General features: G+C 47.7%; 1 protein-coding gene across 3 annotated transcripts in view; it reads left to right on the top strand.

Annotated features, from left to right (window-relative positions):
* Positions 1 to 3,943, top strand: part of HTR2C (5-hydroxytryptamine receptor 2C) — a 189,010-nt gene extending 185,067 nt beyond the window's left edge. For all 3 annotated transcript variants that reach the window (XM_077827098.1, XM_077827100.1, XM_077827097.1), the window contains one exon: positions 1,499 to 3,943. In XM_077827098.1, the coding sequence (XP_077683224.1) occupies positions 1,499 to 2,331 (833 nt within the window). In that variant the 3' untranslated portion in view covers positions 2,332 to 3,943. The remainder of the gene's footprint in view (positions 1 to 1,498) is intronic.
* Positions 3,944 to 15,070: the final 11,127 nt, after the last annotated feature.

The following is a 15,070-nucleotide window of genomic DNA, read 5'->3' as shown; positions in this document are numbered from 1 at the left end:
TGTACAGTATAAACCTAGGGTGAGCTCGCTGGTGATCTAAACACTTAACTAGGAGCAGCAGGGTGTGGCTTAGCAGCCACGAGCAGAAGGCTTCAGCACATATTTCATCACTTATTGATCTTTTCAGTGTTCCCTGAGATTATTCAGCACTTGCAACCCCTCCCTGCTTGGTATCGGCTGCGCACTTTATAAGTGTACTCTCTATGCCATTATCAAAATCGAAATCATTGATGGGTGTGGAGAGCAAGGGAAACCCCCTTGGCAAATAGGGGGATTCCTGTAATTTTGTCAGCAGACCCAGTAGTTGGGGAAGTCGGAAGATGCACTCTAGTAAAATTTAATTTATTCATTTAACGTGAATGAAGCCAAAAGCTTTAGTTGTGTGCCTCTGACTTCAGCTCAGAGACTGGCCCATTCACAACCGTCCCTCTCCTTCGCCCCTTCGCTGGCACCAGGAGGCTGCGGTTACCTCCGCCCTTACTGTTCTTACCATGCGTACCTCCCGTGGCAGCCTGTACACAGCACTAGCCTGTTGCATTCTGGGTCCCACGGACAGGAATCAGACAGACACTATTTGACGCATACCTCCTTGCTAGACTTTGCAATTGCTTCACTCTCAGGCCTCGGACAAGACTGCCTGTGGAGTGACTGCCAGGCATACGCTGCAGATAGCCCAGAGAGACACAGGCGTGCAGCTTACAGAGACCCCCTGCCCTCCCCTAACACGTATAGACAAGAAGCTTGATGCTGAGAGGTGCTGAGCACCCACAGCTACCACTGAGGTCAGCTCCTTCCAGGATGAGACCAGAAAATAGCATGTGCTTCCCCCAGAGTGCTAGGAAGAACCGGCTGGTTTTCTCTCACAGTCATTGCACTGTTGGTTCACGGTTTGGCCACACAGGCCTGCCGGCTGTGCCTCAGAAAGTCAGTGTGTCTGCCCTACACTTGTGATCGCAACGTCTTCCCCAAACCTGGGTGCCAGCCCGCATATAGCAGAGCTCATTGGTGTCGTAAATAGCCACCTTGTCTACAGCCACGACAGCGTCTGCGGGTCGGAATTAACGTGAGAAAGAAGAGCCCGGGAACGGAGTTACACTGAAACCCTGGGGAGGTGATTCGTTGCAGGGCATCGGCGTGGAGTCCAATATGCCTGCACCATGTGCCAAGACGCAGGTCTTTGTCACTGGGGCCGTGCTGCCACCCAGTGGGCATGAGCGTTACAACAGGTGTTCTTGTTCCTCCTGGGGATACTGAAGTGAGCTGTAGCTCACGAAAGCTTATCCTCAAATAAATGTGTTAGTCTCTAAGGTGCCACAAGTCCTCCTTTTCTTTTTGCGGATACAGACTAACACGGCTGCTACTCTGAAACCTGACTTCTCTTTGGAACAGCTCTAGGCACTGGATGAAATGCGGTGTATGTGAGACACGAATCATTTACACGCTCTCCGGAGTCCTTGTATGCTTTAGTAACAGTCTGCTTTCACTCTCTCTTTTCTAGGGATATCCCTGCCCATCCCAGTCATAGGATTGCAGGATGACTCCAGGGTGTTTGTGAATGGGAGCTGCGTTCTGAATGATGAGAACTTTGTCCTTATTGGGTCCTTTGTGGCATTCTTTATCCCGCTCATCATCATGGTGATCTCATACTGCCTGACGGTCCAGGTGCTGCAGAAGCAAGCGACGGTGTTCATGTACGGCGAGGTGCCCAAGCAGCGAAGGAGCAGCATGAACTGTCTCAAAAAAGAAAACAACACAGAGAACATCTCAATGCTCCAGAACCACGAGGCGGCCTCCCACTTGAACTCTCCCGTAAATAAGGAAGCTGTGCTCTTTCGGAAAGGGACCATGCAGTCTATCAACAACGAGCGTAGAGCCTCCAAGGTCCTGGGCATTGTCTTCTTTTTGTTTCTTATCCTGTGGTGTCCATTTTTCATCACTAACATCATGTCCGTTCTTTGCAAGGAAGCCTGTGATGAGAGTCTCCTGGGTGAACTCATGGGTGTGTTTGTTTGGGTTGGTTACATTTGTTCTGGGATTAACCCCCTGGTGTACACGCTCTTCAATAAAACCTACCGCAGGGCTTTTGCCAACTACATCTGCTGCCAGTACAAGCCCAATAAAAAATCGACACTGCGACAAAACCAGTGTCTGAATGTCGCTTCCACAGCTTCGTACAGGAAAGACCTTACTTTAAATAGCTACCGAAATGGCAATGAACTCAACAGCATGGAGTTGGATGAAACTGAGGAGGGCTTAGAAATGCAACCGGGGACTTCAGAGCCGTCGATAAACAGCTGCAATGTTGTAAGCGAAAGGGTGAGCTGTGTGTAATGGAGTCACACCCGTGGCTCTGCAGCTGAAATATCCTGTGTAAAAACGTGTGTGTCACTCAAAGAACAATGTAAATACTGCATCCTGAACAAAGCTTTTTTTTAAAAAATTCATCTTTCCAGCCCAGTGCTTTAAATCATACATACACTTCAGTGAGGTTTAAGGTTCTATATTTACTGTTGCTACTAGATCAAAAATATCTGGTATTTTGCTTACATCATGGACAAAATGCTGACATTTTCTTCCAGCGTATGAACAAAAATGCTGAATACTTACTCAGGTGGCATTTGCTGGAGTCCAGAGTGGCCCATTCATAGTTATAGATCAAGGAAAACTTTTTTAAGTTGACGGTAAATATATACTTTAAATCCTCGCCCATGTTATGTGCCATGCAACAGTGCAACACCAAATCTTACCAGCATCCTGGAAGGGATCCCTCAGCTAAAGCATAGCAGTATTGCAATGGAACAGTTGGCTAACCAGACTGGTCACATGGGGGTCGGGCTGGGTGACATAGTGGGGCAATGCCCCACCTTTCACGCTGGAGAGCTGTTTTCAGTTCTGATTTCCCACTTCGATTCTGCAGTCCTGGCCTTTCAGGATCATTTGATCCTGGGATCCTGAAATCTTCTACTGGTTTAGAAAGGCAGCATTAAAACCACCAAACTGTCTTGACCCTTTCTTTGTAAACAGAGTGTCTCTGGCTCTACCCTGAACCCTAAAAATAACCAGATGCAGAGCTCACAGTGGGCCAGACTCTGATCTGCTTTCTCATGCATGTTGTCTGATGGACTCCAATGTGGTGGCTCACATGAGAAAGGTGAACGGAGTTTGGCTCAGTGTCTGGCTCTGAAGCAACTGTTAGCTTCTGTTCAGAGCTTTTACGCCACACTAGTGCAGGGAAGGGTTGCAAGCAAAGTCTATTATTTATAGCTGCTAGATCAGCCTACTGTCCTTCGCTTGCTGCTGGGTCAGGTTGTTTGCTTTGAGTGGATTCATTGGACTCAGGTCATTTGCTTTACCTCAGGAAGCGGGCTTTGGTTTCATTAGAGCTCTCAGTTTCATCTTTCCTAGCTTCTTGCTCTCACCAGTCTCACATTTCCTTCCTCATTCACGTTAGTTTTCTCGGCAGCCTCCCAGTTCTGGAGACAGCATTGCTTTCTTCTGCACACCCTGCCACCGCAACCCAGACTTCGTGCTTGTGTTGGGAGGGCTGCTGTTTCCTTATGCCTTGGACTGTGAGCCTCCCCAAGGGCGAAAGAACCTTCCTAGCACCATGAGTCCAGGTACATCAGAGTAAGCAAGGCCATTGCTTGTTCCATCCCAGGAACGGGCTAAGCGCACCAGCCTACTTGGTATAAACCAACAGTAAGCGACTGGCCCCAGGAGCTACGAGGAAGTAGGCGAGAAACTGTGACTCGGGTGAGGGCCTGGAGCACAGCGCTGCTTGGGGTGATGCAATTAATGCACCACCCCTTGCTCCGAACTCTGCATCATGCCAGACCTAGCCTTTAGTGCAGGAGTGGGCAAACTATGGGCCGGATCCGGCCCCTCAGGGCTTTGGATCCGGCCCACAGGACTGCCACCACCCCACGCCACTCCCGGAAGTGGCTGGCACCACGTCTCTGCGGCCCCTGGAGGATCGGGGGCAGAGGGCTCTGCACACTGCTCTCACCTGCAGGCACTGCCCCCCGCAGCTCCCATTGGCCGGGAATGGGAATTGGCCGCAGCCAATGGGAGCTTCAGGGGAGGTACCCACAGGCAAGGTCAGCGCCCGGAGCCCTCTGTCTCTCCCCTGCCTCCCCGGGGGCCGCAGGGACGTGGTGCCGGCTGCTTCCGGGAGCGGTGCGGGGCCAGGGCAGGCCCCCTCCTGCACCCCAACCCCCTGCCCCAGCCCTACATTCATGGCCCTGCATGCCATTTCCCCACCCAGAAGTGGCCCTCAGGCCAAAATGTTTGCCCACCTCTGCTTTAGCGGCTTATACCTTCATTAACTAATTAACAAACGTAACAACATCCCTGTAAAGTAGGTGCCTTTGGTGTGACTGGCAGTCTCTGCTTATGAAAAGCCCGAGAATAGCAAGGTTGATGCATGTCAAGGATGAGTTGCATTTGACTAATGTTGCATTTGACTAATGTTTTACTATAAGCTTGTCATATTCATAGGCACCAACTGGAACCACAAAGGAAGTGCAGAATGGAGCTGTTGCTTTAGGGAAGGGGTTACACTGTTGAATTGCACTTGATCGCAGTTATTGCATTGTGGCCCTTACAGGGTTCCACAGCTTGATCCACCTCGGCATTACTCCAGTTTGGCTCTGGTGCAATCCCACCGAAGTCCCTGGGCCTGATTCTCCGCCCATTCATGTCACTGTAAATCTGCAGTTCTTCCCCTGCCATCAGCGGAGTGACACTGGCATCGGACCAGAGTGCCCCGGTGGTGACTCTAGCTCATGCTTTGCAGGAAGGCAGCATGTATTCGGCAGCTACACAGACACTGGCCTGAATGGTCAGTATGTCTCGCTCGCTCATGCGTCCATTTGTATTTCTACAATGGCACGGTAGCTGGTAGAAGAGGGACTGGACAAAGACACCACTTCCCTCCTCAGGTGACTGCCCTTTTCTCTAGCTCAGGTTTGAAATACTGCAAGTGCTGGAGGAGATCAGAACTGGTTTTTTTTTTCCTTTTGTTGAGTATTTTTGCAGGGCGAGTTCACAGCACATCTTTTCCAAAAATAAATATCTCTCTCTAGATTTTTTAAAAAGCAACCACAGACTTTAAAAGTACTAGCAATAAGTTGAATGATACTAGCTTATAGCACATGTATAAACAGTTCATATGTCATGGCATCCTAGTATTTAGCAGAGGCCACATGCAGGGATCATTCTTGATTAGGAACCTTCCATCCTGTTCATGCAAGTACAGTAGTTATGATACAAAGGGAACCTCCTGTATTTGGATGTAAATACTGAGAAGTGAACATAGACGCTACACTACTTTTATAAATGTTTAAAAAAAGAGCCTTTCACCCTGAGACTTGTACCGCCGGTGACCATTGCTACTTAGCTGAAACATTTGGATGTATATTACCTGTTCAGATGAACGTACGAGAGGACAGCCTTATGACCCCCACATTCCCTCCCTGCCAGCAGATGGGAACATTTCTGTGAATGCTTGAATGCTGTCACCTCCCGACTTCTTTCTGGTCATTCACCCCAAGGGTTTTGTGATGCTGCTATTAATTTATTAAAGAAACTTTGTTGGTTTAATAATTCTTATTTCATTATTTTCATGGTCTTTTGACAAGAAAATATTCACTTTGTTTTCTTCTCTCCTCTACCCATCCCCAATTAAAATGTGCCCTACCCAAGAAAACGAATGTCCGCAGAACGCATTGAACGTTTGTCTTCCCTTCCTATGGCTGTGGCACGGTAACTTAAGCCAACACTTACTTGGTTGTTACGGTAAAACAGCCACTGTTCCTTGGCAGTGTTAATGGGAATAAACCCACGGACCTTAGCGCCTCTCGTTTTCCAAAGCAGATGGGCGAGATGCAGCCTTCTCTTTGAGATCAGATGGTGTGACGCTGCAATTGAACAGTTTCACGGATTAGGTTTCAGAAGACTTTGGGGACAGTCTTCCTGGGGCCTTGCCGGCACGTTGTTGTGAGACAAGCTTCAGCCTGCAGCTTTCACGTTGCAATCGTCTAAATTGGAACCAATAAGTCCACTTCTCACACAAGCCATACTGTTCAGCTGTGCCGCTGGTACAAGAAAAGTGGCTAGCCCCATTAAGACAGAAATTCCCTTAATGCCGCCAACCCGCCATTCTGCTCCATGGGTCTGTGTCCCTTCACTGCTGTCCTGGGCTGCCAAAAGATGCCAGTGTTTTACACAGAGCCTTACACGCAGGGTCCAGCTACACTAGCGCTGGAAGGACAATTTCCGGCTTGGGTAGACACAGCCATGCTAGCTTGAGCAGGGCTAGTACTAGCATGTCTATGAGGTGGCAATGACATCTCCCACTCCAGTGGAGACGTGCCCACGAGTTATCTGGTGCCAGTCATTGCACTTACTCAAGGTTATTAAATGCTCTGACTAGATCCCACGAATGCTTATTCCGAGCGGGGCACTATATGGTGCTAAGAATTCATGTTACCTTCTCGTTGGGTCCCAAATGTTTAATGCTTTGGGGGCTAAGGACCAGGTCATACAAATGTTGATTCACACAAGAGGGGAGCAGTTACTCAGCCCCATTGTATTCTAAAGAAAAGAAATGACACAGCAAGCAGGCCCTCCTTTATAGAAAGATCCTTTCTGTGAGAGCTACCGAGGGGTGCTTTACATTAACTAGCCCCTAGACAAAACGTTTTATAACCAAAATCATCACCCATTGACGTGCCAAGAGCAGTGACTGTCCCAGGGTGAAGATGTAAATGTCTCTTGCCACCCCTGCAGAAAAATTTCCCCTGCCCGGGCTGCCCCTGATCACTGCAACACCAGGTACATAGTAAAACACCAAGAACCTCATTTGACTATTGTTCCTTTCTGAAAACAGTAAGGGGCAGCTTGACCAGCAAGAGCTTATGCATGTTGTTGTAGCATTTACCACAGAGATTTTTCATTGCATCAACCTGGAGAAATGGTCTGAAGTAAATAAGATAAAATTCAATGAGGAAAAATGCCACGTACTCCACTTAGGAAGGAACAATCAGTTACACACAAACAAAATGGGAAATGACTGTCTAGGAAGGAGTACTGTGGAAAGGGATCTGGGGGTCACAGTGGACCAAATGTGTAACACTGTTGCAAAAGAAGCAAACATCATTCTGGGCTGTATTAGCCAGGAGTGTTGTAAGCAAGACATGAGACATAATTCTTCTGCACTGAATAGGCCTGAACTGGAGTATTGTGTCCAGTTCTGGGTGCCACATTTCAGGAAGGATGTGGACAAATTGGAGAAAGTCCAGAGAAAAGCAACAAAAATTATTAAAGGCCTAGAAAACATGACCTATGAGGGAAGATTGAAAAAAAACTGGGTTGGTTTAGTCTGGAAAAGAGAAGACTGAGAGGGGACATGGTAACAGTTTTCAAGTACATAAAAGGTTGTTACAAGGAAGCAGGAGAAAAATTGTTTTTCTTAACCTCTGATGATAGGACAAGAAGCAATGGGCTTAAATTGCAGGAAGGGTGGTTTAGGTTGGACATTAGGAAAAGCTTCCTAACTGTCAGGGTGGTTAAGCACTGGAATAAATTGCCTCGGGAGGTGGTGGAATCTCCATCATTGGGGATTTTTAAGAGCAAGTTGAACAAACACCTGTCAGGGATGGTCTAGATAATACTTAGTCCTGCCTTGAGTGCAGGGGACTGGGCTAGATGACCTCTCGAGGTCCCTTCCAGTCCTACAGTTCTGATTCTGATGCCATGATTGACACTTCCAAGTATTACGATGTTTTCAGCCACATGGAAGCCCTCCCAGTGCCTGGGGTGGTTTTCTCCTCCTGACAGATGTCACCCCGTCAATAACTGCATCACTTCCTATTGGCTGCACAGGGATCACATGGTGGCTCTGACTGGGCTGAGCAGGGGCCTCAGATGAGCGATTGTGTGTGACTTTTGAGGAGGTGGGTACTGTATGTGCACAGATTAGACACCCATGTTCTGAGCACTAACATCATGCTGCACCTACTGTCCTGAAAAACTTTGCCTCCTTGGGATGGTGGAAACAACATTGTTATGTCACCTGCTGACTTATGCCTGCTCCATCACTAGTTAAAACTCCCATAGAAGTGGGGCTCCAGGTAGCGGTAGAGATCTGCTAGAAGGCACCTGGGAAAGTATTACAAGTCATGTAAACACACATTCCTCATGAAGGTCATAATTGATATTAAAGGGTGACATTATGGTAATGCTTGAATCAGTCTGTTATTAGTGAGTACGGTTCCCTGGCGGGTTTCACACTCGCCCCACTGTAACTTAGAGCAGCCGCTGGGCCCTGGCCATTTCCAAAGCAAACATGGATTCCGAGCACGTGCTGAACAGGACAGGGTTAGCCCTTGTCTGCACACTGCAGTTACACTGGGTCTGGCTGCACCCAGGTTCCTGGTGCAGGCAGCACTGAGAGAGTTGGCAGGAGTCACTGGAGTCTGGCTGCGCTGCTGAAGTGCGCAAGCTCGGAATTGTTTTAGTTCGTTTCTCTACAGCAGTCGGGGTACCGTGTAATGATTGTGACATTCTGCTGGATGCTGCTGAGGTGCGGTCTGCTCGAAGAACCAAACTCTTCAACAGGAAACCAGCTCCAAATGGCGAGCGACCAAGGGCCAGCTTTTCGAAGGACGTTAGGTGCGTGAAGAAGCAGATAGATGCCCAGTGACAGGACTGCAGAAACTCTAATTGCGCTGGGCTGGTGATGACGGTGAAAAAGTACCGTGTGCAATGGAGAGAAGCGAAATTTGGGGTGATTGAAATGAAGAGCAGTAACGGGTGAGTCATTCCCTCTCCTACGGATGGTGCTTAGCTTCCCTTTTCCAAGTACATAAAGCACTCTTGGTATTTAAATAAAACTTTATCAGTAAGTTAATGGGACAATGTCTGCTGTTTTGCTACCGCTGTAACACGGGGCTGCTGGCCTACAGACACTTATTTTCATTAGGGACCTTGAGGAAGGGAATGCTATCAAATGGAGCAATCAGACAGTATCACAGAGGAGTAAATTAAATCTCCTGTTCTGAACCTTCGTCTGTGTCAAATGGTAATTAGGTCACAGCTAAATTGGATTACTATTTGAGTAAAATACAGCCTAATTATTCAATTGGCTTTTATAGAACCTCTTTGTAGATGGTTTGAACTATTTAAAATGGCTCTCAGAAGGCAATCTGTCACCTAACTCCTGTTAGAATAATTCCTGGTTTGGATTTGTTTAAGCTTACTTTATAGAAGTATTTTACATTTATGTTCAGATTTCTCTACTTAAATGTTTAACTCCACTTCTTACTGGAGAATTTAACACCGAGCAAAACTGGAGGGTTGTTAAAGATTCCATTCATAGGCAACTAAGATTTTAATCAAAGGCATCAGCACGAGCTCACTGCCAGAGAGCTCCGCTGAAGCATTTCGTTGGGAACGTGTTGCCATATCTTCTGCATGTTTCTCCTTGTCGCACATTTCATCACACATCACAGTGTTTCCTAGGGAGAAGGGAAGTGTAAATTCAGAGCAGAAAGATCTCTGGCCATCTGTCTTGGGGACGCACATTCTATCCATGAGATTCGTACAATTTGGATGCCATAAAATGGTTTTTGATAAAACCTGGAACTCAAACACCTGTTTTATGACAAATATTCACCTGCCATGTAATACAGAATCATAGAGCCACCAGGTTAGAAGGGACCACAAGGGTCATCTAGTCTGCCAAGATGCAGGATTTGTTATGTCGGAACCATCCAAGACAGGGGGTTATCCAGCCTCCTTTTGAAAACTTCCAGTGAAGAAGCTTCCACAACCCCCCAGGCTGGATTTTACAAACTTCCAGTGAAGAAGCTTTCACAACCCTCCTGGCATCTGTTCCATTGTCCTACTGGTTTTACGGCTAGGAAGTTTTTCCTGGGATTTACCTCACTGCTGAATGTGGCCCCTTCTTTCTCCTGTCCATTCTTGAAGATTGATTTATTAATGGGTGTAACCCCAAAATGAGTATTAGATACACTGGACTGTGTTGGTTTACATCCAGGTAATGATACAGACCCTGATTCTTCACTCTGTTAAGCCAGTAGTCTGTTATTAGCAAAGCCGGTGGATGCATGTGTAGAAGAGCAGCTGAGGACTATGACAGGACAAACCAGTCGTGTGCATACAAGAACTGCCAGAAAGAGAAAGCTGTCAGGAGGCTGGTTAAACAACTGGTTTGTCCTATTTAATCTCTCTTGGGACTTTGTGTGGCCCCCACTATCACGGCATCAGAGTGCTCGTAATGATAATAGAATTACTGCATTCATGTGTGTCCCTTCGCAACGGCAAAAGCACCTGGGGCCTGTTCAGCAGGAGAAAAGCAAATGCAATAGAACAAACGTGGTAAACAGCAACGCTTTAACAATGTAAATGCACTTCAAGTGCTGCAACCCAAGCTCTGTACGTGGACTTGCATTGACGTCAGTGGGATGCCAGGGGCAGGACTGGGACTGACGTCTGTCACCCCTGAAAACTTCTCCTTGTTCATTTACACTGAGCCAACTCCTGAAGAAAGCCAGGTGATTGGTGACCCTTTACTCTGCGGGCTCGGTGCATTTGTTGGGACTGACAGAAGCGTTCCTGTGTCACAGTCACTCAGCGTGAGATGATGTGGATCCAAGGGCAGATGCAAGGCCTTAATATTTGTGAAGAAGCAATTTTCGCACATACAGTAGGTAGAGCAGCAGAGAACACATCCCTGAAATGCTGGCAGAACTCTCCAGCCAGGCAGATGATGTCAGCTCTTTGGAAGCAGAATGATGCTGGTAAAAGTAGATACATATAACGAAGACACTTTTACCCAGGCTTTCAATGTTTTATGTTTGTCTGGCATATGTTCCATCAGGTCCTTGCTCTCCAGTTCAAGGCAGATAAATTGGTCTTTAATGCTCATAGAATGACTGTGACTCTAAGCTATTCATGGATGTGGTGAAGGACTGGCCTGTCTATAGGTTTTAACCTTGAAACATAAACCTTTCTCTAGGAAACTGTGTTGCTAATTATTATTCTAGTTTGCCCTTTCCTTGTGTGAATTCCAGTGAAGTACATTCTGTTGTGTTAGTTCTTTAAATACATGTAACTGTGTCTGGGGGAGATGAAATGAAATTACCTCAAGCTGTTTTTATTTTATTTTGCCTTTCAAATGAATCCCTCCAGCCACCCGTCCTGGCCCACACTGGGGTGGGATCTCCAACAGCACCACTGGAGTCATGGGCCATCTCCTATGGAGATGTCTAAATCTCTTCGGCACTTCTGAAAATCTCCCCCAATGAGCCCATCCCAGAAACTGAAGTACACAGTATACAATAATATAAAAAACACTGCCCTGAAACATGCCCCAGAATCCCTCAGCATTCCCCAAAACCCAGGGAACGCAGCATTCCTGGAGGACGATAAATCCAGGCTGTGGTAGCACAAGGCAGGGCCCCTCCCAACAAATGCCTGCCCCGCAACCCTGTCCCGTGTATACTGAGAGATCTCCAGCTCGCACTCTCATCTCATCTCAACTGTGGCATACCGGTGAGAGGTGGCCTCTCGGGGGCTGCCGTCCCACCCCATGTAATGCAGCACCGTCCCACCCAGGCCTGAAGAGCTACTGGGTCTAGCATCTTTCACACAAAATGCATCTGCCAATGCTTCACAGGATTAAATCCCAGAGTGAAACTGCAGCAAACAACAGAAAACAATGATGGCTAAATGGTGTCTGATGCACATGTGGAAAGTGTCCCACTGCAAAGAGAGGAGATAAGCAGCATGGCCAAGAGCGAGAGGGAAGGTTATAAAAAGAGATGGTCGTGTTGCAGAGAGCGCCAGGAAAGTTCACAGAGGTGGCCAGAGAAAGTGCTCAGACCAGCACTGGCTCAGTTGTGGAGAGGAACAGAAAGGAGACAGATGCAGCTGAGTGGGAGGAGTGAGGGGAGACTGAAGAGGGCAGGAAAGAGAAAGAATCAATAGATGAGCTGGAGAAAGTCTAAAACCATTTTAAACCAGATCCTGAAATGAAGGGGGCTCCAGTAGAGATGCCTGACGACGGGGTTGATTGTGGTGGTTACATGAGAGCAGAGCAGACGCATCTTTTCGCATAGATCATGGAAAGGACAATGATGGGAGAGAAGTAAAGGGGACAGAAGATAAAAGCATAGTTGGGGGTTTCAACAGATGTGGTGTCATCAGAAAGATGCACAGGGCCAATCCTAGTGAATGACGGACAATTACAGATGGTGAACTTAGTATTGTGGTATTAGGTTGATGGGCACTTTGGAAAACTTAAAATAGCGTTATGGCAGGTGTAACTGTGTTACACACAGTCGTCCCCATTCTTGTTCTTAGCAGGTAAGCAGGTTGTTAGCCATGGAAGAAATGCGTGTGTTACTGGAGGTTTGATTGCGAGAGTCTCTGTAGTAGAAGCAACTGAAAGCAGCAAGGTGGTTTGCTCTGTGCTAGAATCCCTACTTGGTGCACAGATGCTGGCCACCAGATCACTAGTGTTGGGCTGAGATTTCTGGATTTAGGGATTGCCTGCATGCTAGTTGATCATCTCATTTCAGGACTGGTGTACATGGGCAAATAAAGCAACTTACACTTAGAATATACACAGATCACTGATTTCTTCTCCACTCGAAAGCTGGCCTGCGAGGCCCTGGAATTCTGCCACTGCTCAGCAGGTGAGCTAGAGCAGGACACCGGTGTCAGAAGAAGTGGCCACCACAGATTAGTTTAGTGAGGACAAGTAGGATGTCAAGGTCCAGACAGCGTGCACACAGGAGACCTCGGTGGAGCGGGGATGGAGAAGGCTGGAAGCTGTTTCTTTTGGAGTCGCTTCCGTCTCCGACACGTTGCGCTGACTGTCGCACGGTGTTGGGTCAAGACAGATGAAGGATGGAAGAGCTGTTAAAGGTGTTGTACGATACGTACAACTGAGGATCAGCAGCCCACACTAGCAGGGGGGACGACATTGCAGAGGTGAAACCACCACCACGGGGCAGACTGAGTTGCAAGGCAAGTGAAGAGCCACGGCAGACGGAAACAAGACACCTGTTAATTCAAAGCTTCCCAACGCAAGTTCGACCGAGGTAGCTTTGCCTGTTCTCGCTCAGGACCTGTATCTGCTATCACTGACGTCGGTGTAAAATCCCCTTTAAACAGCTTTTTCCAGCTGAGTGGAGCTGACAGAAGGCGAAATGTCAGTGCCACTGTCTCTGCCTAGGATTTATTAATTGCTTTACCCTTTGAAATGTCTGGGGCCTACCACCTGTTCGTGTAGAGGGTTATTGATTGGTTGGATCCCTTGAGCAATCATTCTATGTCATGGCTGAATGACAGTAGCCTCAACAGCAGACCAGCATCTGGAAAGGCAAGAAAATTAATATTGATTTTGGTACAAAGCCTCTGGTGGTCACTGTTTCACTGCAGGTTGGTTTATTTCTTTGCGTGTTCATAGGGTGAGTTTGACACACGCCATTTGCAGAGCAATTTCCACCACTCAAACAGCTCATTTGCAACGGTTGCTTAGTGCTATATTTGTTCGGGACATGAATCCAATGGATCTGTTTGCCTCTAGGCAATGTGCTCCTGAGATCTGCCGGAGAACATCTGAGTTTTATATATACACAAAAGGCACTTGCTTCATAGTCCTCTCCCAAACAGGCCCTGCTGGTCAGTGACGTAAACAGTTTTAGTCCCACAAAGCTATTCAGTTGCACTGTTGTGATGACTTGGTAAGGTCCATCTCCTCCACAGGAGGAGTAAACTGGAGTCCCTCCAGTGAAGTCAAAGGAGCTGCGCCAATTTATATCCCCTTAGGATAGAAATCATGGCAGCTCCCAAATCAGGATCAGGACCCCATTGTGGAGCACACTGTGCAAACCTAGAGGGGGAGACAGTCCCTGTCTTGAAGAGCTTCCAATCTAGTGTAATGGGAATTTGACAAACAGATCACGGTCCATGTATACTGCAGTGTTTACAGCATTAGTCAAACTCCAAGTATCCCCAGTTCTGCCAGCTCTAACCAGACAATAAATGTGACTCCAGGCTCTTCTGAGGATCCTCAAACTGGACATCAAATCTGCCTTATTAGAGTAATTAATTTTTCCTTGCAAACGAAATCTAGCCAGGAGAGAGAGCAGCAGATGGACTAAAGAGGGTTAACCCTGAGTCAGTGGCATCAGTGCGAACCTGGGGGTGGAAATCCTTCGTTTGGGACGGAAGTGGCTAATGTTGATTCAGCACAGGTTGGTAACACAGAGACTCATGCAGAAATGACTACACTGGTTTTGGTTCACACCATTTGTTGTTTCATTGCAAGTGCTTGTGTAAATCAGTTCGGTGACAGCTGCTGAAATAACTGCATATTTCATCCTCTTAAGCCGCCACGGGAGATCATCCTAGCAGCAGCAGCAGCTACCCTGGCCATTATTATTGATATTATCATAGCACCCAAGAGCTCCAGTCATGGCCCAGGACCCCGTTACGCTAGGTGCTGTATAAACACTGAACAAAGAGAGAGCCCCCTGCCCCAGGGAGTTTACAATCTCAGCATAAGCCAAGAGACGACAGAATGGTACAGCCGAAAGGGAGGGGTGGGAGAGCACAAGGAACCAATGAAACAATGCTGGGCAGCAGCACGGACAGTGGGCTCAGCACACCCGCCACGGTTCTTGGTTTTTGTCGGCATCGCAGCAAAGGGAGGGCTTTGAGGCGGGATTTGAAGGAGGCTAACGAGTCCATTCATGGGGTACAGCTCCCAAGCATTAGGGGGCAGCACGGGCCAAAGCACAAAGGTGCTAGTTTGACAATTGATCAAGTCAGTGCTGAAGGCTGGCATGATGTGGTTTTAGGAGGCCTTTGGCATTATCCCAGGGCTGTCCCTGAAAGAAGAGACACGTCAGCGGGACTCAGCCTGGCGCCAGGAGAACGTGCACGGCCCAGTCGCTGGGGGCTTGTGAGAGTCAGATTTGAACGCAATTGTTCCATCAATGAGAGTTTTCACCCAGGGATGAAGTTGGCCCTCAGG

The sequence above is a fragment of the Eretmochelys imbricata genome, chromosome 9, assembly GCF_965152235.1.
Source record: "Eretmochelys imbricata isolate rEreImb1 chromosome 9, rEreImb1.hap1, whole genome shotgun sequence".
Classification (NCBI taxonomy): Eukaryota; Metazoa; Chordata; order Testudines; family Cheloniidae; genus Eretmochelys; species Eretmochelys imbricata.
The sequence above is the reverse complement of the archived record's forward strand: the minus strand, read 5'-3'. Positions and strand labels throughout refer to the sequence as shown.